The sequence below is a fragment of the Microtus pennsylvanicus genome, chromosome 2, assembly GCF_037038515.1.
Source record: "Microtus pennsylvanicus isolate mMicPen1 chromosome 2, mMicPen1.hap1, whole genome shotgun sequence".
Classification (NCBI taxonomy): domain Eukaryota; kingdom Metazoa; phylum Chordata; class Mammalia; order Rodentia; family Cricetidae; genus Microtus; species Microtus pennsylvanicus.
Window position 1 is genome coordinate 140,375,190 of NC_134580.1, and position 27,091 is coordinate 140,402,280.

General features: G+C 50.6%; 1 protein-coding gene across 2 annotated transcripts in view; it reads right to left on the bottom strand.

The window, feature by feature from the left end:
- Slc13a3 (solute carrier family 13 member 3) overlaps positions 1 to 27,091 on the bottom strand; it is a 61,527-nt gene that overhangs the window by 27,079 nt on the left and 7,357 nt on the right. For both annotated transcript variants that reach the window (XM_075963061.1, XM_075963062.1), the window contains exons 2-4: positions 10,857 to 11,122; positions 9,246 to 9,406; positions 129 to 195 (exon numbers count right to left, since the gene is read on the bottom strand). In XM_075963061.1, coding sequence (XP_075819176.1) covers positions 129 to 195; positions 9,246 to 9,406; positions 10,857 to 11,122 — 494 coding nt within the window. The remainder of the gene's footprint in view (positions 1 to 128; positions 196 to 9,245; positions 9,407 to 10,856; positions 11,123 to 27,091) is intronic.

Here is a 27,091-nt window from a genome sequence, read left to right on the forward strand (position 1 = left end):
GCAGCACCCAGGCCTTGTCAATCACCCCATTGAATCACCTGGACCAGCCGTAGAGAACTTGGGGCTGGTGTGGCACCCAGGCCTTTGAATCCATCTGGGAGGTCCCCAAGAATGTGGTCAGAGCTTACCCTTCTGAGCTGGCGAGAAACTGCATCTCCGTGGGCACTGTTCGAAGTCCGTTTCCCCTCACAGCAGCTGGGAGAGAAGAGGAGGCACGTTAGTGACTGCCAAGGGCACTAACTGGAAGTTTCCAGTTCCTGTGCAGCCAGTAGGGAACAAGATTTCACCGCTAAGATGGTGCGCTTTTCAGTGGAGAAAAAGATGAGGCAGGTCAAGAAACAGTAGGGGGACAGGAAGGAAGAGGAAAGGAAAAAGGGATAGAGGGCCATGGAGGGGAGTGAAGATCAGCACCCTGCATTCCACACTCCAACCCAACACCTATGTTTGGAGGGGGCCCCACTGCCAGTAACAACCCCTAACTCAGACTGAGGCCAATCTGAGAAGTCATTGTTAAAGGTCACCTGGCAAAGATGAGCAATGGGAGGAACGGTCTCCATTCAATTCATTCATTCATCCATCCATTCATCCAAAATACAGCCATTGAACACAGTGCACAACACAGAACAAGGCCCCGGCTCCCATGGAGGCTGTATTCTAGAACAGGAGGCAGACAAGCAAATATCAATGAAGGTTTCAGTTGAAGAGGAAATAAAACCAGGCTAGGGAAAAGAAAGTGACAGCCACGTGACACTATGACCTGATGACATTCGATGATGCCTGCAGGATGACAGTGGCCAGTCTATGAAGCTCCAGGAAATAGAAACATCAAATACAAAGGCTGTGGTTGGAGACTCTGGCAGTGCTAAGAAAACCTGGCCAGAGGTGGGGCTTTTCATCAGGACCACCAGCTCCCCGATAAATGACACGGTGACTTATTGTTAATTATAAATGCTCGGCCTATAGCTTAGACTTATTACTAACTATCTCTTACTACTTAAATTAGCCCATATTAATTAGTGTACGTCATCTTCCACATGCCCTGCTTCCTCTGCGGCCAGCTAGCAACTCTGCCCTTCTTCCCAGCGTTTTCTCGGTCTGACTCTCCTGCTTAACTTCTTCCTGCCTAGCTTCTGGCCAGTTAGCTCTTTATTAAACCACTGAGAGCAGCCTATCTTCACAGTGTCCAAAAAGATTGTTCCATAACACCTGGCATCCTGGGACAGTAGTGAGTCAGGAAGTGTTAAAGGTGACAGAAATGTCCTGTAGGATGAGGGGTCTAAGAAGAAAGATGTGGAGTTATTATTTTCCAGCTATCTCTAGGTTTGAGTGGACTACAGGGACCTGGCTGTAGTCCACAAGAGGATGCTGGCTGGGTGATAATGGTGATCACAGACACTGAAGTTGTGCGAGTTATGTGTGTGTACGTGTGTGTGAGTGTGTGTTTCTCTTCTTTTGAAACCAAGACCTCATGGGAGCACAGGGCTGGAACTCAAGCAGACAAATTTTACAAAATGGGCCAAGCACCAGATCTTGTGTCTCTTGTGTGCACGGCAGTGAATGATGAGACACAAAGAGGCTCGCCACAGGGGTACCACCTTCCAGCACAAAGTAAACAAGCAGAATATGTAATGTGGGTGGGTGTCCCAGGAAACAGCACAGGGAAGGGAACGAGACATCGTCTTCAAGAGTCTGACTGACAGGACACCTGGGTGAGAGGGACACCTGTCATCTCTTAGCAAAGTGCTGGAGGTGAGCACAGGGCAAGGGGTGTGAATTCCAAGGGTGGGGACGAGCAACCACAAAGGTCCTAAAGCTAAAAGGGGCTACAAGTCAAAAGAGGCCAGTGGGGCTGGAGTCTCTCTCTCTCTCCATCTCTCATGCACACACACACACACACGAACATGTACACACAAACACGCACACCCAGTCACCATTTGATTTTTTTTTCCACTTAGGAATTTCTTTCTAGACATAGGCCACACAGCCACCCTGTGCGCTGGGAGGAAGAGCACACACAGCCAACCCTTAGCAATTGGGGAAAGGGCACACACAGCTACCCTGTGTACTAGGAAGAAGGGCACACATCGTCAGCCTTATGTGCTGGGAGGAAAAGCACACACAACCACCCTGTGCCCTAGGAGGAAGGATCTGGACTCTTGTTTTGGCCACTCTCAATGTCACCCACTAGCCTGGGGATACCCTGCCTGGCTCCCTTGTCTTGCCAGCACCAAAGAAGAACAAGACTCTATGGTGGCGATGGCATCAATTGTGCTGTGCCCTGGGGTCCCCCCTCCCTACTGAGCACAGCAGGGGGTCTCAGGTGAAAGGCCAGGTCCACTTCCCCTAGATTGCTGACAGCTCACAGCTCGGGCAATGGGACACACATCCACACGCAGTGCACGAGGTCACGGCCCAAGGCACTGAAGCAGGAAGTAAAGGGCTGTTAATAGCATACAGATGGGGGGTGGAGGGGGTGGGAGTGGAGGTGTCACTCCCCAGAGGATGACCTCTAACCCAGTGACCCCTGGCCCTCACCATCTCTGGCTCGTCCTGTATTTTTCCTACTGGGCCCCACGTATCTGGGGCAGCATCAGACATTGGCAGCCCTAGGGACTCCCTCGGGGGTGGGTCCCACTCAGAGGGTCTGTAGGGGTTCTGCAGTGGGCAGGACCTTGGTAGTCTTGACGATGTTGGCAGGAGATTCTTTTGTGTAGTTGGGGTTGAGAACAAGAGGTCGGTAGTCACAGAAGGGAAACAGACCTACAGTGTCTACCCAGGCCCTGGTGGAGGGCATGATTACCCCAGTGGGTCTCATGTGGAGCCTGGCTGCTCACTGCCTACATCAGAGTTGGGGAGTTCCATATGAGATTACCTGAGATTCCACCAGGCATAAGAGCCTTGGTGTGTGCACCTGTGGTAAGGGTGGGAGTTCATATCCATGGCAGAATGTTCTCTATTGCCGGGCGGTGGTGGCGCACGCCTTTAATCCCAGCACTCGGGAGGCAGAGGCAGGCGGATCTCTGTGAGTTCGAGACCAGCCTGGTCTACAAGAGCTAGTTCCAGGACAGGCTCCAAAGCCACAGAGAAACCCTGTCTTGAAAAACCAAAAAAAAAAAATTAAAAAAAAAAAAAATAAAAAAAATAAAAAAAAAAAAAAGAATGTTCTCTATTGGGCACTAATTTTGATGATGGTGATGGTGATGAGGATGAAGAAGAAGTTGAAAGAACAGGAAAACCAAGGCAAGTGTTCCTTGTTTGCCATTTACTCTGGCTATCTTATGGCTTTCCTGTGACCCAAGTAGCCTTAGAGACTGAATGGAAACAGGTCTGTGGGCCAAAGTCTCTAGGGAGCCTTTGCTGGGTCCTGAAGACGCAGGTCAGCCCAGAGCTTGGTACTTACGTAAGGGCTGCACGGGAAACAAACACTGAGCATACACCGTGAGGGAGGGCTGGACCTGCATGCTTGCCGTCACACAGGCCCAACAGCCATGGAGTTGGGTTGCTACCGTCCTCTGCATTTGGAAAATGAGGCCTAGAGAGGCTGGTCAAGGTTGGGGACAAGAGGATCCAGTGGGTTGATGGCAGAGCCAGGCCTATACTGTACCTAGGACTGATAATTTACCCAGAACTGCCAATCCTTCGTCTGTCTGTCTGTCTGTCTGTCTGTCTGTCTGTCTGTCTGTCTCTCTCTCTCTCTCTCTCTCTCTCACACACACACACACACACACACCTCCATAACTCTCATGCCATGTCCAGGGCAGTCGCATGGGCACTTAGTAGTATGTCTGACACAGAATTGATCAGTATTCCAATTTCCCTGTCCAACCTCTTGAATTTGCCTCATGAAAGAGCTAGCCTACTGTGTTAGGTAACAAGGACCCTGTGGAGGGTCACCCCCCCAACACACACACACACACACACACACACACACACACACACACACACACACACTAAGTAGTTTAATGAACACAATCCATTCAGTACATCCAGTAGGCCAGAGGTAAGTACTGTGACCTCTATAGGATGAAGAGAGACACTAAGGGGTAGTACAGATACTAACTGACCTGTTCATTTGCTTCATCGCTACCTGTGTGCATCTATTGAGCACCTACTGTATTCCAGCACCAGCAAATGTCATTCACAAGATGAGTAGGAATGACCCAAGGCTTCCCGGGCTTGGAGACAGATGTTAGACAAAAGCAGATGATCACATGACCCCTCTCCCAGGACAGGAAGGGAACAGGTGGAAAGGCAGCGAGGGCCTTACTGCCTATCTTGCCAAATTGTTGAATGTGTTTTTGTTGGTGATGTCTTCGAGTTCTGTGTGTGTGTGTGTGTGTGTGTGTGTGTGTACAGGTTTAGAGACTAGAAGTCAGTGTTGGTGTCTTTCTCATCGCGCTCCACCTTAGTTGCTGAGACAGACCCTGAACCTGGAACTCTGGCTAGGCTGGCCATGGACGCCAAGGATCTTGCTGTCTCCGCCTCCCCAGTGACGGGATAATAGGCACGTGCCACTTTGCCTGGCTTTTCACCTGCGTGCTGTGGCTCCCAACCTGTGTCCTCTGGTTTACACAGCAAGTACTTCAGCAAGTGAACCATCTCCCCCATCCTGTGTTTGCTTTATCTTGTTTTGTTTGAGGCAGGATCTCTCCACATAGCCCTGGCTGCCTTTGGACGTGACGCCTTCCTTTGTCAGCCTTCTCAGCGCTGGGATTACAGGCGTGAGCCATCACACCTGCCACATAATCGCCCCTTCCTCGGCCACAGGCTCTTGTTTCATGCATGTCACAGGCCATGCACAAGACAGACTAGTCCTGACTTTCTAGATTAGAGAGGCCCAGGAGGCAACTGGCAAGTGAAGAGTGAAGGAGGGAACCGATTACCTCAATCTGAAATGGTTGCTATGACTACAACCATCTGAATGACACACAAGGGTGGCCTCTTTCATGCAGAGAAAAGGCAGAAGAGTATAGGTTCGAAAGCTAGGCAAACCCCTTGCTGGCTAAGGGGAATCTCCTTGACTGAAGCCTGGGTTAGAACAGCGCCCCCTACAGGGAGACGGTGCAATAACAAAATGCCAGGGAACATTCAGACAGCAGTAGCAAAATAGGAAGAAGAGGTCGCAGGGACTCCTTGTAAGGTGGAAGACCTCTTGGGGTCCTGCCTAGTGATCCCTACCCTATACCAGCATCTTCTCCTGTATGTCCATATGCTCAAAGCTCTGGACAGTACATTTTGCCTTTGTGAGCCTCCATATCTTCGTCTGCAGAGTGGGGACCACAGACATCAAACACGCTAATGAGGAGCTGAGCCAAGCTGACACTCAGGGTCTTGAGGAAAGGACAGCTTGTGTTGGCATTGCTGTTGACCTGGCTATCAGTGACGCTTGTGAACTTGGAGCCTCTGGAAAACTTCTTGTTCAAATCTGACTCCACTAGCTTCCTCTCACCTGTCGAAAGCACAGAAACTGAGTGAAGAGGGCCGCTGTCTTTACCCTGGGCTCAGCACTGCCCTGAGCACAGAAACTGAGTGAAGAGGGCCGCTGTCTTTACCCTGGGCTCTCAGCACTGCCCTGAGCCTCCAAGGCTGCTCATTCACTTCCAGGCCTCTGACTCCAGGGCCGTGACCTCCCCACAGCCTGCAGGGTAGGAAGGGAGGCTATAGACTTCTACCATAAACTGGTGTGACCTTTAGTGAGTCCCCTCTCTTTCAAGGTCTTAGAGTTTGGGTTTTGTTATAACGAACTGGACATTCGAACATTCACATGGCCATCCTGTGTGAGGCAGGAGAATGGAATAAAGCGAATACAGCCCCACCCTCAGCCAGCCCAGCTCAAATGCCTAGTGCCACAGGTCATCCTGCCATGGGAACCCCTGGGGTCCTCTTCATCTCTCTTTACTTCTTCTTCAAATCCCACTTATCAAAATGAGGATGATAGGGGTCCACCCCACTCAGACACAGACCCTCAGAAGGGCCCTCCAACACAGCAAGCACTCAATCGCTGTGGTTCTTCCGCAAACACATCGGGTAAGACAGGGCGCAGGTTCAGCTGAGATTGAAATGAACGAAGGGGTAGTGCCAACTGCCTGATGCCACCTCAGCATGACCATCTTCTCAGAGCCCCACAACGTGGGAGGGAACCGTTTGGAGCCCAGTAAACCGGCATCGTAAAGTGGTGTCAGTAGCCCTCATTTTTGTAGTCTGGATCTGGCCCGCCCTGGTCTTGCCATGACCCGCCATGCAAAAACAGGTCTCACATTTTTAAATAGTTTGAAATATCCAGAGCTTGGGAGATAGCCCAGTCAGCAAAGTGCTTGCTGCACAAGCGTGAGTTCCTGAGCTTCATCCTTAGTACCCAGTAAAAACCAAATGTGGCCTGTGCCTGTAACCCCAGCGCTGGGGAGGTGGGGGTGGGACGGTGAAGCCTGTGTCTGTAACCCCAGTGTTGAAGAGGTGCAGGTGGGACGGTGTGGCCTGTGTCTGTGACCCCAGCTCTGGGGAGGTGGGGGTGGGACGGTGTGGCCTGTGTCTGTGACCCCAGCTCTGGGGAGGTGGGGGTGGGACTAACCCTGGGGCTGGCTCACCAGTCATTCTAGCTGAATTGGTGAGCTCCAGTTTCCTTGAGAGAACCTGTCAAAATGCATGCTCCATGTGCACCTCCCTCAAACATATATGAACATGTATAATATACATGGAAACACACAAGATTCATAGAAAAAGAACATTAGGGGATGATAAACTGATAAGAAATCTTAATTTTGGCTCCCATACGTGCCTTTTTCTTGGCACGCAGTCGGCGCTGGCACTCCGCCACCTTCTTCAAAGGCAGAGTTTGGAAATTACAACAGAGAGGTTCACAAGCCTAAAATGTTTACTGTCTGGTTATTTCCGGGGAACAGCTGCTAACCCCACTACCTGGCAAAACTCCTGTGTTACCTGGAAGGCTCTGGCCTTGTGACAACCCAGCTCTGCTACCTCTCCAACAGTGACAGTCTGGATTTGTCCTCCTGCCGTGGGAAAACCCCATCTGTGAAGCGCTTCTAAGTACATCTAGTTTTCAGGGCCATGCATGTTGAATGAGTAAACACGCATTGCCAAACACAGACAGTCTGTGGATGGTGTATGGATCAATGTGCAATCTGTATAGGAATCTATATGCATGTCTGTATGCAGTGAACGTGTGTGTATGTATATGTATGCAGCGCACATGTGTGTGTTTGTGTATGTAGGTGTGCATGTGTGTACAAACGCATGTTTATGCAGTATAAATGTGTGTACATGTGTATGCAGTGAACGTGTATGTGCAGAAGTACATAAATGCACATGAGTGTGTATATTCAGTATATATATGCATGTCTGTGTACACGTATGTGCATGCAATGTACTACATATGTGTGTCTGTGAATTGTTCTTTCGGAGTCATTTTTTTTTTGGAGACAGTTTCACATGTAATGCTGACTGGCCTGGAACTCTTGTGTAGTCCAGGATGACCTCGAACTCACAGAGATGAGCTACCATCCAAGTGTTAGGGTCAAAGACATGTATCATGATGCCTGGCATCTTGGTTTTTTTTGGAGGGATAGAGTTTCTCACTGGCCTGGGAATCACTAATTTGGCCAGGTTGACTGGCCAGCAAGTCCCAGGGATCCGCCTGTATTCCCCTTCCCAGTGCTGGGATTACAAGCAATTGCCGCTTCACCCTACTTAATAACACGGGCTCTGAGGATGGAGCTTGTGGGACAAGTCTGTTCGAGGCATGCTAACATATTAACTCATATCTGCAAAGTATGAGTTTCGTGGGTAATACCATCCATGGCTTCAAGGATAATGCCTGCTGCATTTGTTGGCATGAGTGGCCCTCTGGGGAGTGACCAGCCATTTTTGTCAAAGTTGGAAATTTCGCCTTCCTCAGCATGGCGTGTGTGCGTGTAGGTTTTGTGGTCAAGGAAGAAACGATGTTGGAGATGAGCAGCCCATTTCGGCCCATGCGAGCATAGATTTTAGGCCTCTCTTAAAGACATCAGTATAAAGTAAGACATCTTAAAGCAGAAGTGATGGGGCAGCCACCTTTTCACCATGAGAGAGAGAATCACAGGGTTGCCAATGAAAAGTCCCGATGTACCCGTGCCTCCGAAGCGACCCCACAATGCCTTTCTCTGATTCTGTCATGTCTGAACAAAATAAGTCCCTATGTCTTAAGACACTGGAAGGCAGACATGCTTTCTATTGCTGCCGAAAGAATTCTCACTGATGTAGCCCTTTTCTGGTCACACTGCCTGGGTTCAAAGTCAGGCTCAGCCACCTTCTCTCTGCGTGATCTACAGTGGTCACTTCCACCTCAGCCGTGCCCACCACTCCCACTCGCACTCCCACCGCTCCCACCGCACACACACACACACACACACACACACACACACACACACACACCTGAAAACACAGCAGCTGCTAAGAGCCCAGCATCAGAGGGTGGAGAGGTCAGACTCCTCGGTCAGTGTGGTCTGTGACAGGAGTCCTTATGGCGATATTGCCCCTCCTGCCAGCCCCTCCACTGAGATGGAGTCTCACTATATACTCCTGGCTGGCCTGGAACTCACTGAGATCAGCCTGTGTCTGCCTCCCAGGGGCTGGGATTTTAGAGGCGAGTCATCCCTACACCCTGTACTACCCCTCCCTTCATGGAGGACACCGTAGCAACAGCAGCACGCTGTTCTCTTTGCGGTTGGCTGGAGAATTACCTGAGCATTTGCATCTGGGAAAGAAACTGCAAACATTAATGTAACCTCGTTAAATTCTTACGGAACGCCATCAGGAAGGGCTATCCTGGACCATGCTTTCTCCAGCATTACCCGAGAATTTGCACAGCCCCTGTTCTAACTTGTATGGGGAGGGAGCTGCCCATCTGATGTTTGCCAGCCTCATTGCTTCCCTAGGTGCCCTTTTGGGTCTCAGTGCTTGTGGGCACCTGTTCAAACGCTTACTAACAAACTTAACTCCAGCACCTACCTACTTCCAAATGTAGAGAAAGAGTGCCAAACCCATTGCCTAGTATACAATGAATGTAAGTCTTAAAACTCCAGGGTACCATGGTTTGGCATATCTGATTCTCAATGAACTGTCACCATTAAGACATAAGAGTGTGCCCAGCCCGTGTCTGTGTCCTGGGCCTTCTCCAGTGGCCTGTGGACCTTGCTCATCTCCCCGCACCCTGCAGCAGTGGTGTCGCCCTGGCAACCCTCCAGCCTCACCTGTGCTCTCATCATCCCGATGAAGGTCCTTCCGAGCTTCGCGGTGGCCGAAGAGGCTTTTGAGGATGGCATTGGCAATGGGCAGCATCATGGCAGTGGAGGCTGTGTTGCTCAGCCACATGGACAGGAATGAAGTGGTCACCATCATCCCCAGAATGAGCCTGGGCGGTAGAAAGAGTTAAGACTGGATCTAGAACGCGGGGTCCGAGAGGGACTATGGTCTACTTCCCTGAACCCCGGGGAGTCTAAAGGGCTGGTTTTCCAGGAGAGAAGTTAGAGTCCAGAGAAGGCAGATGAGTAACAGCTAGGGGAGCAACTGCCAGACTTATCTGGGGGTGTTTTGATTTTGGGGTGTGTGTCACGGCACATGCTCAGTTCTCTCTTCCCACTTGTAGGTGGGTTCTAGGATCTAACTCAGGTCACCAAGTTGGAGCAGCAAATGCCTTTAGCCACTGAACTGTTTTGTCCACCCTCGGCTTGTTTTAGATCCAAGGAAAACTGAGTTTCTTGTGCTTAAAGGGATCTGGCCACGAAGTCAGTCCAAAGCCTAGGGTTTCCCTGCCTTGCCCTTTGGTTCTTTTTTTTTTCTGCAGCTTTGGAGCCTATCCTGGAACTAGCTCTGTAGACCAGGCTGGTCTCGAACTCACAGAGATCCTCCTGCCTCTGCCTCCCGAGTGCTGGGATTAAAGGCATGCGCCACCAGCGCCCGGCTGCCCTTTGGTTCTTAATGGTTACCATTCCAGAATGAAGTGACCCGGCATGAGATCTGCCAGCTGGACCCCTCCTTGTCCTGCCCCCGCTCCTGTCTGCACCCACTGCCAGCACCAAGCCCACCTGACTGCTTCTGTTCCCAGTCTCTGTTTGGTCCACCCCCACTAGCAGACTCTAGGTGTCACAGGCTTTTCCACCAGGAGCTAATTAAATACACAGAAGTAAGTAGGAGGTAAGTGGAGGCTTTGTCGCAGATTAAGTCATGTCTTCGGGATGGACCATCTCGCAGGCCTGGGTTGTTATTTTAAATCCTATGAGTTAGGCATCGTGCAATTAACAGCCTTCTACGAAGACTGAACAGTGGGCAGACTGCCGCAGGGATTCGTGGGAAAACAACAATACCTGCACCTGTAGATAGTAAAAACACACTTCTCTTTTGGAGACAGAGGGTCTTGGCCTCAGTTTGAGGAGCCTGCTCACACTATTCCAAAACCCTGTGCACACAACGGAGGAGCCCAGAGTCCAAGACAATCTCCAGTGACTTTGTATTTTATTTTATTGCTTCCTTTTGAGACAGGGTCTCATTGTGTTTCCCTGGCCATCCCGGAATTCACTATGCAGACCAGGCTGACCTTGAATTCACAAAGACCTACCTGCTTCTACCTTTTGAGTGCTGGGACTAAAGGCATGCCCTACCATGGCTGGCTTTAGATGACTTTTAAGCATATAGAGAACACTGTCACCAAATCAACAGTACATCGCATGTGTGCGGAACCCACCAAATTGTCAAGGAACTAGTAAGCCAAAACGTGAGGAATGACAGCTTCTGGCCCAATGGTCAAAGAGGAAGAACTTGTATGCCCCCCACCCATCACAGGCCACCCTGTGACACAGCCTTACCTGGCAGGCTGGACCCCAACCAGCATGAGGACCTTGAGGGCGATTCTCCGGTGCAAGTTCCATTCCTCGATGGCGCTGGCCATGATCAGGCCACTAAGGAAGAGGAAGTTGGTGTCGAGGAAGTACTGGGGGCAGACCTTGCTGGAGGGTAGAATGCCCATGAAGGGGAAGAGGATGATGGGTAGAAGAGCCGTCACCGACAGGGGCAGGGCCTCCGTGCACCAGTACACTGCCATCAGTAGGATGATATACAGACAGCGGCCTTCCTGTGTGGGAGACGGGAAGGACACGTGGTCAGTGACTCGTGGTCAGGCCAGAGGTGCTGTGGCAGGAGTGGGAACACCAAGGCTCCTTTTCCGTGGACAGATCATTTCGCTCAACTATAGAGTGGGAAAGCTGTCTCTGTGCACAGCAGACACGGTTGGAGGTATATGAAAACACCCCCATGATCTCTGTGGGAAACCCTGAGGAAGAGAATGTTCACAATGGACTTTTACAGAATCACAGAAAGTTCGGGAAAGGTAGTGGGGGAGTGAGACAGAAAGAAACCAATGAAGAGTACTTGAAAGGTTCCACCAGGTACACCTGGAGCACGATCCTGGCGGGAACCCTGAAGGTTGTTGTTCTGGCTGGTTTTGTGTGTCAACGGTGACACAATCCATAGTCATCAGAGAGGAAGAAGCCTCAGGTGAGAAAATGTTTCCCTGAGATCCAGCTGTAAGGAATTTTCTCAATTAATGATCAATGGGGAAGGATCTAGCCCACTGTGGGTGGAGCCATCCCTGGGTAGATGGTCCTGGGTTCTATAAGAAGGCAGGCTGAAGAAGCCAAAGGAAGCATGCCAGTAAACAGCATCCCTCCAGGGCATCAGCTCCTGCCTCCAATTTCCAGCCATGCTTGAGCTCCTGTCCTGACTTCCTCCAATGAAGTGGAGCGCAAGCAGAATAAACCCATTCCTCCCCGGCTTGCTCTTTGAAACAGCAGCAGAAACCCTAAGGGAGTGCTGTAGCGGATGTGTCCAGCCTTTGAATGTCAGGAAAAGATGCTGTCTACAAGATCATGCTTGAGAGCCACAGAGTCCAGAAGAAAGAAGGGAAGGGAGGGAGGGAGGGAGGGAGGGAGGGAGGAAGGGAGGGAGGAAGGGAGGGAGGGAGGGAGTGAGTGAGGGAGGGAGGGAGGAAGGAAGGGAGGGAGGGAGGGAGAAAAGGAGTGAGGGAGGGAGGGAGGGAGGGAGGAAGGAAAGGAAGGAAGGAAGGAAGGAAGGAAGGAAGGAAGGAAGGAAGGAAGAGAAAACCATCTCTCAGTATTTTAAGTCTGTTGAAGAAATTTTCATAGCGCTGCACTCACTCTAACCTTGGTGGTTCTAAGCAGTAGAACTTTCTCGAGCTGTTCTCTGGGATATAGCACAGTGGGGCATTTCCTGACTGATTGCTTGTCATCCTGGTTGAGGACTGCTCCTGAGAGCATCAACTCCTGCGGGGGGGAGCTACTGAACATGCCCTCCAACCAAGAAACTCACCATGGAGGCAGGCAGATGCTGCAGGTGTTGAGTGATGGCAACTGCCATCCGTAGAGGACACTCAGAGTGCCCGATGCCAGCAGTTTTGATATGGAATGAAAGCGCTTACACTCACTGAGCTGTTCTGAAACATTTACCCTGCTCTATGCACCACCTGACATGAGTCTCAGATTTGGGAAAGGTGGGTCCTGGGATGCCTGGGGTGACGTCGGTGACTCCCCCTGGACCATCTTACATCTTTGCATTTGGAACAAAGACAAGCATATAAGGTCCTTCACTTGGATCTTGGATCCGATGCAAAACATTCAGACTGCTGGACAGTCACAGACCCTCCAGCATGCTGCTTGGGCATGGTGCCTTGCTCCCCCCAGATCCACTTCTCCAAGAGAGATCATGTAACATGTTCTCCCAGCACCTCCCTGGGGGTAAGGTTGGGTTTGCTGAGCTGTGGGAGTAGAGAGGGTGGGACTGAGTGTGGAAAAGGCAGATGCTAGCATCTGAACTCGCGTGCTCCCTCCTTCCTCTGCGAACACTCAGCCTCTACTGCGGTGATAGTAAGAGGTGGGGACCCTTACAAATGGGACCAGTGCCTTTGTGAGGGGCCTTGGGGTCTTTCTTCAGCTCTGCGAAGACTCTAAAGCAGGGCACCTCTCTGAGGCTGATGCTGAGGCACCCAGTCAGCCAGCATCTCCATCTTGAACATTTGTTGGGCTGCTAACCAGAATCACGGAAGATTTCCAGCCTTCGGGACTGTGAGCAATAAATCTGAATTGTTGATAAACTACCCAAGTTAAGGCACTTTGTCACAGAAGCTCAAATGGACTGAGACATCCTCCTGCCTGGTTCACATCATCGCTGCTGTGATACATTCAGCTTCTTCTGGCTTTAGATGCACACTTGGCCAAGACTCCCAGGGAAACAACATTCAGGGACCCATTCTTTACCACCATGAAGTTTGGTGGTCTTTCAAGCAAGATGAAGGCAGAATATCGAATGCCATCACCCAAGCTTCCTAGTGAGATTCCATCACCCTTGCCCTAGGCTCTGCATTGTGGGTCACTGACACACCTTGATTCAGACCCTGACTCTGGGTGCTTTGAAAAACCACGGAAAGAACAAAGCCTTCCAGGAGACAGCAGCAGCTTTCTGAACTGGGGCTAAGAGGTGTTTGGCACAGGGAAGGAGAGGGGATGCCTTCTGCCTGTGCTGGAAGCTTCTTTTGTGTGGGAATCGAAAAGGAGTCATGTTCTCCAGCTGGACCCGAGCCTGTCTAATCCAAACCTAGCTAACAAGGGCTAGCATTGTTTACCCAGCATCCATCTGTAATGCTCTGAGGCAAGCAGATGGGAACATGGGCTGTTCTGTCGTGGTTTGGTTTTCGATTTGTGGAGTACCAGTGATTGAACCTAGCGCCTTGCACATGCTGGGAAACTTTCTAACTCTGAGCTGTGTCTCCAGCCCTCCTTTTACCTCTGTAGATTTTAAGTCAGGATTTCATTAGTTGTCCATGTTGATCTTGGACATATGTCAGAGGCAAGGCTGGCCTTAAACTTCACTCCTTCTGACTCAGCTTCCCAAGTATCTGGGATTACAGGTCTGAGTCACCATGACTGGAAGGAAATATGTGGGTTTTTTTTCTTTAAGATGCATGTATGTGGATGTGTGTATACGTGTGTAAATTGTTGTGTGTGTAAAGGCTACCTCAGGGTTCATCAGTAATGCGGCCTACCTCTTCTAAGACAGGATCTCTCATTGGCTGGAGCTCATCAGTTAGGAGAGCCTGGCTGGCAAGTGCACTCTGAGGCCTTCCCTCTGGCCTCCCCAGTCCTGGGATTATGAACAGAGGCCTCCATGCCCAACTCTCTGCGTTGGTTCTGGAGACTGAACTCAGGCCCTCATTGTTGCACGGCAAGCGATTCACCAACTGAGCTGTCGGCCGCCCCACTCACAGCTCTCGAGGAGGTACATTAACGTGGTTCAGAAAGAAAGGCGTTACTGCTCCACGCTCAGAGAGTGGACGATGCATGTGGGCAGATCCACTGCCAAGGGGGGTTTGCTAGGGGCTGATCAGGCCTCATGTCATTTCCATATCAGAAGCCCAGGTGCATCGTCCCAGGCTGTGTGAGATATTCCCAAGGAGAGTTTTAAGGCTAGAGAAGTTTCAAACCACTGTTCCCCTTGGCAGCTACTAAAGCTCCATGACAGATGCTTTGAAAGCCGACAAGTCACAGAATCATACCTGCAGTTGTTTAATGCAGTTTCTCAAGATGCCTTCATCCACAGACTAGAGCACTCCTGGAGTCTGCCCATCTTGTGCTCCATGGAGCAGTTACGAAACTAGCCCCACTGTGTGCAACCTGGGAAGATCCCAGCATTCACCAGAGTGCCTGATGCTGTCTCCCCAGTTAGGATCACATTTCTAGGAGGAGAGGATTCCTGTTTGTTGTGTCTTATTCTCTTCTGTGCTCCAGAACCTAGCACAGTCCCCTACCTACTTAGTCTTGGTACTTCAGGGAAGGCTGGGTAAATAAATGTATGAATGGTCGGATGGTCAGATAAATGAATGGTTAGATGGATGGATAGATGGATGGATGGATGGATGGACGGATAGATAGATAGATAGATAGATAGATAGATAGATAGATAGATGATAGATAGATAGATAGATAGATAGATAGATAGATAGATAGGTAGAATAGATGCATTGATGGATGGATGGGTGAATAGGCGGGTTGACAGATGAGTGGATGAGTGGATGGATGGGTAGGTGATGGGAGGATGGGTGGGCACTCTTGGCTAGGCCCTAGGCTGGAGTTTCAGGATACAGAGACAGGCAGTGAACATCTGCCCTCCGCAGTTGCTGTAGGGCAGGTGGCCTCAGAGCCATGGCTGCAGACTCTGAGTCACATGCAAAGCAGCTACTCAGTGGCCAGAGTGGCCCTGGGTCCTGTAGGAGATTCCAGAGGGATAATTAGCTATAAGGCAAACAGGGAAACCAGGAAGACCTTTCAGGAACTCTCAGCTCTGTGTTGGAAGGTGTGCACTTCCACAGAGTCCAAAGGTCAAGCCCTCCCTCTGCTGTCCTGAAGCCTTTGGGTATGTGTTTCTCACTGTTCACTCAGATCCTAGACATGACCTGTGGGGCAGTAGAGGATCCTCTGACTCATCAGAAGTTGGTGTGTGTGTGTGTGTAGAGCTCACAAATAACATTCAACCTAAAACTTTCAGACAACAATGTGGCTTCCTGGCTAGTTAACATTCAGGTTAAGACTCATCAAACAGAACCCAAGAGGAGGTGCCATGGGGACAAGAGTGTCAAAGGGACGATGAAGAGAAACTGAACCACCTTAAGAGAAACAAGTATCTTGAAAATGTATCTCACTCAGTTCTCAGAAACAGAAAATGGAAAGACTCCAGCATCGCCTTAGGAAATCAAATCAGACACTAAAACCATCCCTAGTCCTCTCCTCACTCCCCCACCCTGCTTGTTCAGCCGTGACTTTGCTGAACTGAACTGTCAGGGTTTGTGTCTTGCACACAAGTCTTTGAGTCCAGCCAAAGAGGGGCACCTGCTGTTTCAGTCTTTGGGCTCAGTACAAGCGAGCACTGGCTTGACAAGGGTGTTACAAGAGAAGAAAGTAGAATTGAACATGAGAGAGGCAGGATACACAAAATAACCTGAATCATGTGACCAAGTCAATGTGTCATGACAGTAACAATGACATTTCTTGAATATTTCCTAAGCCCCAGGCTTCTCACTCACACACAGACTCAATTAATGCCCCCAACAACTTCCATGGGGCCACTATTACCTCCTCCCTCCTTTCAGAGGGGATGGTAGAAAGCCACCCACTTCAGTCATGCCCAGAAAGCCAAGGTCACATCCTGTTGCAGCTCCTGGGCTGCTAAGTCTGGCCAGGAGTCTCGATTTCCCTATTCTTCTCTCCAATAGAAACTCAATCTACGCAGAAGTCTCCAGAGGCAAAGACCCTGGCAGGAAGCTGACAATGCAGCAGGGCTTGGACAGCACATAGGTGAGGAATAGGTTTCGTTATTTTTCTGGTTAGCAACGGAACAGTGCTGGTGACCCCAACCATCTTCCCTTGCCCAGCTGAACATCTTATGTGCAAATGGATTCAGAGTTGCCCGGGAATTGATAAGGGCCGCTGTCCCTCATCTCCTCCTGACCCAGCTGGATCTGGGGGACAGAACCTATTCAGAGCAAAGCGCTTGAGCATTTATTGACAGTGGAATAAGTAGGCGGGGGGGGGGCTCACCAGGGTATAAATTAATATAAAGTCTTTTCTATTGTGGTCACCTTGCTGGAGCAATCAGGGGTCAGCCACAAAGAGGGTCAGAGTGGAACAAGATGCCACCTTTGGTGATGAAAGAAAAGAGTGATGTCCCCCTTCCCCCACCCAGGTGTGAAGAAGAGCCGGCAGAGCCGTGGGATTAAGATTTAGCACCAGGAGGAACCTTATATTGGCAGATATAGCCTCAGAGCAGCTCAGCTTCTGGGGACAATACCTTCTTTACTGTGCATGCACCTGGGGAGAGAGCATCCTGAGATACGTGACAGTACAGAGTCCGGATCAGCTGGCTGCAGAGACTCCAGGACCCTGGACAGGAAGCAGATTGTCCGAGTGGTAGGAGCAAGGCCATGGTCATATCAGCATTGTGACCGACGGTTCAGCATTCTGATGGCCACTGAGTTTAGCTGTTTGGGGGTTTGGGAGTAAAAAAAAACAGGGCTCAAAACTACTGCACACCCCAGGCTGCCCTCTAACTCAGTGTCCCACATTGCCTCAGCCTCTTGACTCCTGGGATGACAGGAGCATGCTCTCACGCCCAGCCTGGTGTGCACTGTGGCCAAAAGAGACATAAAAGACAAAACCTCACCCAAGCATGTAACATTCTTCACATTGAGCTCCAGCCTGCCTAGAGGAGAGGACCCCAGGGGCAGTACCAATGAGAAAGGGTCCGAGATAGCCCATAGTGCTAATTCATGGACACCCACAGCTCTGGTCCCTGGCCCCACACTCTCCTCCAAGACTTGGTTCTAAAAGAACAGCCCCAAGTCTGTGGTGAGCAGCCAGCATAACACCTCAACCGCTGCTGTGAGAATAAGAGGACAGAGAATGGGGTGGGAAAGGAAGCACCAAACACGGGGAGAACTGAGCTACAGAGCAGGCGCCACAGAGAAAATGCTCCTCCAAGAAAGGCTAAAGCAGAAGGGATGGCCTCCCCAAAACCAATCTCCAAATAAGAAACAGAAACCCCAGACAGGTGCCACCAGTTTGTAATCCCAGTGCCGGGCGGGCTGAGGCAGGAGGATCTGAGTTAGGTCAGTCTGGGCTATGCTGCAAGTTCCGGGCCAGCCTGGTAAAACCCTGTCTTAAAAGGCAATAAATAACACCATGAAAATAAATTGATAAATGACTCTAACAATAGACATTCAATAGAGGGTGGTGAAAAGCAGGGCGCAGGCAGAAAGTGGTAACATAAAGCCAGCCTGTTAGAGACAGGGACTGAGGGGAGGATTCAAAACAAACCAAAGGCAAGAAGACCCCATAAATTGAGAGTCGGGTCTGATGGAAGGTACACACCTGCATTCCTAGCACCTGAGAGGCAGAGGCAGGTGTAGGATCATGGCGAGTTCAAGTCCAACCTGGACTACATAGTTAGGATCAGTCTAAAATAAATGCTCATATACACACTCCACACTAACAAGTACATATACCATGTATCTACACACAGGCATACACACACATACACACACACATACACAACATACACACATATTAGATCTAGAATAGAGCAATGAATAAGTAAGGTTTTTTTAAAAATGAGCTCATCTCTAAGATGATTCTTCATAAACTACATATTTCAAAATGCATTTTCAGGCATTTTTTTTAAAAAAAATGTTTTTTTATATATATTTGTATTTTGCCTGCACATATGTCTGTGTGAGGGTGCGAGGGTGTCAGATCCCCTGGAACTGGAGTTACAGACAGTTGTGAGCTGCCATGTGGGTGCTGGAACTTGAACCCTGGTCCTCTGGAAGAGCAGCCAGTGCTCTGAACCTATGTGCCACCTCTCCAGATCCCGTTTTCAGGCTTTTGTTCCCACAGGCTCTTATGGGATGCAGATTTCTCAGAATCCTGATTCTCAATTTGCAGAGGAGCAAACCGATGCTCGGGAGTTTGGTGATGCATCTGGAGAATTCTGCAGCATCTTATCCCCACCCCAGGCCTCCAGACTCTGGACGGTAATTCCACTCACTGCAACTTTCAGTGGTTCCCAGTGAGCCCAGTGAGCACTCGAAATGTGACTAGTGCCACCAAGAAACTGGAATTTTAAATTTCACTTCTTTAAGTTTGTGACATGGGAATGCTGTATTTGAACAGGCGTGCAATAGAGACTGTTCTTTTCTTCTGTGCTAAAGACTGCTTAACTACTTCCCAGGTCCCATACGTATCAACGTCTTCCTAGCTCTGGACTGGGACATCTTTCTCGCTATGGCACCTGGCCTCTCAGATGGCCATCATCTCCAGGTCTCATTTTCTGGGCCCTCCACTGTCAGTATCTTGCTTTGTTTTGTTTCTGAGTCATCCTATCTTCCAGCAAACTTCCCCTCCGGAGTCAGAACCTCTGGGCAGAACAAAAAGCCAGAGTTACCCAGAACGACCCAGAAAGGAAGCTGGGATGGTCAAGTGTCTCCTCAATGACCTCTAAGAAAATTCAAAGGAACTGTACTAGCAGCTGCTACTGCAACCTGCCTGGAGGAGTGAAGGGAAGCCAGCACTTCACAGATGTAGCTGGCAGATGTGTGGTCATGTGGTTGATCTGAGTTCATGAAACAGGAGGCCTAGAGGCAGAAGTGCAACTGATCTGCTCTGAGGTGCAGTGAAATTGTGACCGCCATGTTTTCCACCTTAGCCTACTATTCCACTGGTGGCCAGGACACTGACCTGTGAGCGCCCTGTGTGCTCTCCATGGTCCTGAAAGTTTCCCCAGCCTTTCCAGGTCTCAGCTTTTACATCTGTAAGTTGGGGATTTTAAGACAGAGCAAACCATTTTAGCACAGGATCCTGGGGTCCCTCATAGTCCATCCACATGTTGGTAACACCTTCAGGATTGAAGGTGTGAGCACTCCCTCAGCGTATCTACTCAATATCGGAGGTGTCTGTGGGCACCAATTTAAACCATTTCAGGTTGGGCATGGTGATACACAGATAGCTATTATCCCAGCACTCAGGATGATTGAAGCAGGAAGAGAGAGGGAGCAGTACTTTCTGTCCCTAGGAGCCTGAGCCCCACTTTACTCCCACCCCTCCCCATGGCCCTTGAGACACTGAAGCCCAGTTGTGGCTCTAAGCTCCCCTCCAGTGGGGCGTTCCCCCTATGAAGCATGTTCTTTCTTCACCCAGAGTGCTGTCAGAAAAGCAAGACTGATCCATGCAGAGCCCACCACTTACTCCGCCTTGCCCTGCCTGCAAGGCCACGTTGCTTGGTTTGTACCGTTTCTTCATCCCTGTAGCTGGTCTCTACAGACCTGAGCATGGAGGTGAGCAAAAGCCCTGTCTTCACGGAGCTTGGGGCTAGGGGGAGGAGAGATTATGGACTGTGGACCAGCTATCAACTGCAGCTAGTGAGAAGAGGCTTAGCCTAGATAATCCCATCAAGAGCCCACAATACATGAGTGAAGATAAACTCTCTAGAGAGAGGCCCTTGAAGTGAGGCTGAGTGACAGGCCCTGGGGAGGGGGTCAGGCAGCAGTGGGCAGGTCTATCAGAGCTGTCCCTTCTCAGCCAGAGATGCCACTTTTATCCAGACCTAAGCCCCAGGACAGACCTTTACTCTGAACCTTACTTGGTAGATCAGTTGAGTTTTTGAGTAAAGAGTCTTGTGTAGCCCAGGCTGGCCCCAAACTTACTACATAGCCATTGTTGGCCTTGAACTCCTAGCTGCCCCCACTCCTTCTACTTCCTGAGAGCTAGGACTCCGGGCATGCTCCACTGGGTCCTGGAGCACAGATTGTGTACTTTCCCCAGACTAGGAGCCCTTCCCCCAACCTGCTCTGTGGGGTGCCCTGGGTTCACTTTTGTCCTAGTCTGGATAGGAGCAAGGGCAGAGTTGGCAGCTGGTTGCCCCTTGATCAGCCAAAATCACACCAGGGCTACCCTGACACTCTGACTGGAGCCCTGCCTTCTCACGGGAAACATTGTAATTCCTCCACCAATGTAGGTCCTGTTTCAGCTCTTAGGTCGGACCTCGCCACAGGGATTAAAGTCTTTACACAAAGCATGCAGGGGGATGGGGAGAAAATGCCGTGTCAGAAAGTTAATTTTTGAGCTGGGGAATGATTTCCAGGCAGCCCAGGTGACTTCCCCCCCTTGCTCTAGGCTGGCCCCTCTGCCTGTGAGGGAAAGAGAAGGAAATAGCCAAGAGTAGGGGCTCACAGAACCCCAAATCCACTCTAGCATCCCTTCCTCTCACCAGCTTCCCTGGAACCTCTGTCAGGGTGCGAGTGGGTGGTGACCAGGATGGTAGTAAAGAGTCAGGTGACCTTAGGGGATAAGGAAGGGGACCGGCTGCCCACAGTGCTACCTGCTCCTCCCTTGGGGCTCATGTAGGCTCCAGGAACAATGTTAGGCCCCAAACATTGTGAGGGAAACAGCCAAGCAGGGCTGGAAGTGTCAGGCTTAGGGGCTCAGGTTGTAGTGTGTGACCTTAGCCAAGCCACCTCCTTCACTGAGCCACGCTTCACAGATAGCATGGGAACAATAGCATCTTATTACCACCATAGGGGGGTTAGCATCTGGAAGACAGGTAGTTCCTCACAAAGTAGGTTTGGGACCTGGCAGGGGGCAGCAGAAGACAGGGAACTGAGAGGGAGGCAAAAACCTGGACCCATAGGAACCTGCGGCTTAAGAAGTGGTGTCCAGTGCCATGGTGCCTGGGTTCGAATCCTGCCTCTATCACAACTCTTTTCAAGAGAATTTCAACATCTTAGCACAGCTATGGTGAGGGTTCTCTATCCCTGGTGGCCAGGCGTGGTGCAGTCAATCACATCCGCATGCTACAAGTGCGAGGCCACTTCCCGCAGGTGTCAGGCTTAGGGGCTCAGGTTGTAGTGTGTGACCTTAGCCAAGCCACCTCCTTCATTTTGTGCACGTTAAACGCTTTTTACACTATGTTTGCCCTACCTGGTGGCCTAACACTCTGAAGGCTGAGGCAGGAGGATTGAAAGTCTGGGGCCAGCCTAGGCTATGCTATAAGACTCCTGTCTCAAACAAAGCCAAACAACAGGAGGCAGGCCTCAGACTTTGCTCCTGACTTCTGCAAGGGACTCCGGGTCTTTTCTGTGATGTCATTTAGACACAGACACTGAAGAGACGAGTGTTTGGAGCACAGACCACTGGTCACTGGCCCACAGGCCTAACAACACAAACAAGAGCCCAACAGAAACACGCTCCACCAAGCCAAAGAAGCAGCCTAGTCAGAGGCCTCCACTAGTAAATGAGGGACCCGCGAAGGCCTCGGAGACCCCGAGACAAGGCCAGGAGGCGTCATCCAGTCCTAGGTGCAGACTCTGTACCACAGCTCCCAGACTTCAAGAGCTCTGGGGCTAGTGTTTATCCCTTCGGAGCCACCCTGTGTGTCAGAGGTTTACAGAAGGCTGCTCTCAGAGTACCAGAAACCTGTAAGTCTGACTCTCAGGTTCCCCTGTCTGTCTCATAGAAAGCAACTAAGCCCCTCTGGGTTCTCAACAGGGGAGAAAGGAGGCGCTGGAGAGGGCAATACCGCCCCTGTCCCCACCCATCCACAGGGATGAGAGCAGGGACTGGAGAGCTGGTGGGAGGCGGGAATGTTGCCCCCTGTCCCCACTCAGCGCAGTGCTGACCCCTGGACTCATTAGTAGATGTCCTGACAAGTTCAAGCTTCTGGAGCCATTCATTAAAAGTGGTCCTGGGGCAGCTCACACTCTCTGGCTGCCTAAGTCCTCAGTAATCATTCACAAAACACCAGGCGGGCAGGCACCAGTCAGGAATGGCCCCAGATCAGGAGTCCCCGCAACCCGACTCAACCCTCAGCAGACTGTGTTCCTCTGGGAAAAGAAGCTGACTCACTGTATGACCTTGAGCAGCTCCTACCCTGGCTGTGCCTCAGTTTCCCCAACTGTCCCACAATACCATCAAACTCTAAACGTGGAGTCCAGGAGAGGCCTCCCACCCTTAGCAGCCCATGCTAAGGTCGACCTTCTCTGGGGATGGACTTGGGGAGAGTCCATCCCTGGTGGGATGAGCTTCAAATCCCATCGAGGTTGTTCCAGTCTGTGACCAGGGTCCCAGGGGGTTGAAGGTAGAAAGCCTAGATGTTCAAGGTCATCCTCAGCTACCTGAGGAGTTCAAGGCTAGCCTGGCCTACCTGAGACCCTGTCTCAAAAGCAAAAGAATGCTTCCTTTGACTTTGTATTGAGCACATGAATCAGAGGCACCTGTGTGCTGAGCATGACAGATGGGTCCAGAGTGCCTTGCATCTGTGCAGAGGTGAGCGTGGTGAGGAAACAGAGGCCAGTGAGCATGTGCCTGGCTTCTACTCAAAGGGGGATCTTAGCCCAGCCCAGATACTTCATGGGTTAGATGCCTTATCACCTTGTGTCCATGGCTTCCTGGCATGGAGTCAACTTGCCCCATCTCAGTGATCTGCCATTGATCTACCCAGGAAACTGGTCCTGTGCTTCTAGGCCTAGCCCTGGGACCCTCCAGTTCCTTTTGACAAGGAGCCTCTACTGCTCACAGACCCTCCCTCTCCAGGGCCTTTGAGCCAAAGATAAGAAGGACAAGAGAGTGGCCATTGAGATTTTTCTCTGCACAGGCAGCCCACTAGCACACATGAGCCTTGTTCCAGCTTAGAGGGAAAGAACAGGGGCTCTAAGAAGTGAAGAGGAGAGGCCCAAAGGGTTCCTGGATGAGCCCCATGTCCTGTTAAAGCCACCAGTTACTGGCTTACCGTAAAGTAAATATCTATGCTCCATGCTAGTCCTCAGTACTGCAAAGGGCCGCCCAAGCACCCCTAATGGGCGTTGCTCCTCAGTTTCTCAGATACACAAACTGGTCTCCACCACATCCCTGCCAACTGCTTTTCAGCTGTCTTTCTTTTCTTTCTTTCTTTCTTTCTTTCTTTCTTTCTTTCTTTCTTTCTTTCTTTCTTTCTTTCTTTTTTTAACAGAGGCAGAAACTGCAGCATAGAGAATCTGAATATCTTTCCCAAATTCAAAGAGCCAGGAAGGGGAAGAATAAGACTAGCCCAAGTCACTATCCCACCTGCTTCTGGAGTCCATACCCAGCCTGGAGGTGATTCTGCAGGCTGCACCAGCTTGTGGTGGGCAGGCCCCTGCTCAGTACACAGCAAAAGACCTTCTGCAGGAAAGGTTCTATGTGCTCTTCCACTTCCTGCCTACCCTCTGGCTCCCTGCTTGTAGGGTGGGTAGAGCTGTCTATAGGTTCCTTCTTGCTAGAAGGTGAGCCTGAGGCTGGGAGGACTGGGCCAGAAGCACCCTCAGGGTGACTTCTCAGCCTCAGCAGCTTGATCAAGTAGCTGAGCTGCACCAACCCCAGCCTGCGGTTCTGGAGTCTCAGTTCCACCTGGAAGGACGGGCCCATTGTGTTGAAGGGCAAGTCGAGGCTCGGAGAGGGCAGCAGCCCACTAGTGTTGCTTATCACCTGGAGGTACGGCTCCAAGCCAGCTCAAACGGCTGCTGCACTGCTCAGCTGCGCTGGGAGGTGCGGTGAAAGAGGAGTTTGTGCAGGACAGGGTGGGAACATTGAAGAAGGCTGTCCAGGGGAATTATGGGTCAATTACATGCTAAGCTGGGACTCTGAAAGTGTCTGGGGCTCACCAGAAGACAGATTTTTATGGAGCTTGGAATGGACATAGGTATTCGAGCCAGAGGTGGGGAAGGGAATTTAGGCTTGACCACTGGGTTTAAGGCCTGGCTTTTCAGCCAACTGTATAATGTTGAGCCTCTCTATGCCTGAGTCGGTGATATCATCTGATGAGTGCAGGGTGGCCCTAGCGCCTGCCAGGTGCCCTGGGGAAGCAGCCCTGTCTCACACGTGTTAGTTCTTTGGCCTCTCTAGATGTCTAACTTTGCCATTAGGAAAGTTGGGCCACAGTGGGATCAGCAAGCCGTGGTACTGCCTGGCCTCAGAGGGTCATGGAAAGGCAAGGGCTGGGAAGCAGGGTCATCCTGGCTCTCCTGGCTCTCGTCATCTCCAGGCCCAAGCCCACTGTCTTCTGGGCTCCTGGGATCTAGATGGTGCCTTCTTTGAGGTGGCAGAGATAATGAAAGATAGTCTTGTTCCACCTTCCAACACCCAGCTGCACCCTGCATATTCTCTCTCTCTCTCTCTCTCTCTCTCTCTCTCTCTCTCTCTCTCTCTCTCTCCTGAAAACTGTTGATTCTGGAAAGCTGGGGTGAGGGGCCATGAGAGGGAAGCTTTCTCTGCCCCCTATAACCCTTTCTTGCCTGGTGTGTAACCAGAAGCAGCTGGGCAGGGCACTGAGCAGGGCACTCAAGAGGAGACAGGCATGGTGGGCTCCTGAGTCACTACCCATCTGTCGATGACTTCTGGGGCTTGAACCATGTGGTGGTAAGGCCGGGGAGAACAGTAGAGACCCGCCATCTCTTGTGTAACAGGATGACCCAGGCATACCTCTCAGCCACGAATCCTGAGTGTGCATCTGGCCCTCCTCACCTCAGTCTCTCCTTTCAGGAAGAAGGAACCTGCACCCAGCTCTGCTGACCCTCCGAGCTCAGCTGCCCAGGGAGGAGGTGGAGGCACACACAGAACCCTTTCTTCTGGGGTCATCCTTCATTCCCTCTACCAGAAGCATCCAGTGTGAGGAGTCAAAGACACTGACACCCAGCCCTGCACACAGGCACCCGAACCTACTGCAGAGGTTTGAGGCCCGGGGTGCAGACCATCCGGGTTCAGCCATAGTTTCAACTCGTGTTAACGGTATCTGTGGACAGGGGAGTTGCTGAACTTGCCCCATGCCTCAGTTCACCCGTTTCTGAACAGAGTGGCTGTGATGAGTGAGGGAGCCAATACATGGCTGAAGCGTAGCTTGGGGTGTGGCATTTGTGGTACATCCTCTAAGGAGAGTGACCTCATTGTTTCCCTCTACCTTTCTACAGAAAGACGGTGACCCTGGTGCCTCATTCACCCTGAGCTTCTGTAAATCAAGGCGGAGGGGGAGCCTCAAAAAGGAATCTGTAGGTCAATGCCTGGCAAAGGTGTCCTTGCAGCTGACATGTGGCACTGAGGCAACCAGGGGCAGCTGTTGGCAAGGCTGGGGGAGAAACGCTTCCTGTGTCACGTGCAGTTTAGGCAGGGCCAGACCCCCTACCTTATTCTCCCCTGTACTCTCCAAGAAAGAAACTAGGAAATAATATCCCATTCAAAATGGATCCCCCAAATTAAGTACCTGTGAATACAGTTAACCAAAGAAGAGAAAGACCTCACAATGAAAATGTCAAGTCTTTAATAACAGAAATCACAGAAGATACTCACTGATGGGAAGACCACCCACGCTCCTGGACTGGCAGACTTAATATTGTGGAGATGGCTACCCTACCAAAATTAATGTGTGGGTTAAATGCAATACCTATCAAAATTCTGATGCCACACCTCACCGATCTAGAAAAAAAACCCAGAAATTCATATGGGATCACAGATAGCCCAAGCAACCCTAAGTAGTAGAAACATAGTTGGAAGGGTCACCACACCTGACCTCAAATTATACTACAGAGTGACAAAGACAGGCTGGTGTTGCGGAAGAACAGACAGGTCGACCGGAACAGAATTGGGAACCTGGAAATAAACTGACAAAGCCACCTAGGTTTTGACAAAGGAGGCAAAAAGGTATGTTGGAAAAAGGAGAGCTTGTTCAACTGGTGCTGACAGAACTGGGAATCCACCTGCAGAAGATGAACACTTGAGTCCAGCTTTCATCCTGCCCAAAAATCAGCATGAGAGAGACGAGAGACCTTAAAATCCAAAGCACTGAACATCCTAGACAACAGCCAAGAAAGACGCCTCAGGGCAGCAGGGTCGGCAAGAACTGTCTGACCAGAATCCCTACGGCCTGGGAGCCAGCCCCAAGTACCAATAGCTGGAACTCTGTGGAGATAAAGTCAGCACGTGGAGAAGGAAACAGCTGGCAGAGTTAACAGTTGGCATGGGAGGTTCACGGGATGGGCAGCAGTCTTTTCCAGATCTGCTTCAGACAGGGGCTAAGAGCAGAACTTACAAAGAATCTCAGAAATTAAAAGGCAAGGCAATAAATCCATCAGCAAATGGGCAAATGAAAAGAATAGGCAGCTTCCAAAAGGAAGGAGGGAAGGAAGGAAGGAAGGAAGGAAGGAAGGAAGGAAGGAAGGAAGGAAGGAAGGAAGGAAGGAAGAGAAACACAAATAGCCAATCTCTAATTTTGAAAGGGTTCAATATCCCTAAATCAGCAAAATGCAAATGACAGGAGACAGGACGTGGGGTTTTCTGGGTATATCCCAGGAGCAGAATAGCTGGCTCATGTTAGTGCTATTTAATATGTTCTGAGGACCCTCCAAGCAAGTTTCCATGATGGTCCTATGAATTTGTATGCCCACCAGCAGTAAGTAAGGGTTCCACTTTCTCGACATCCTCTC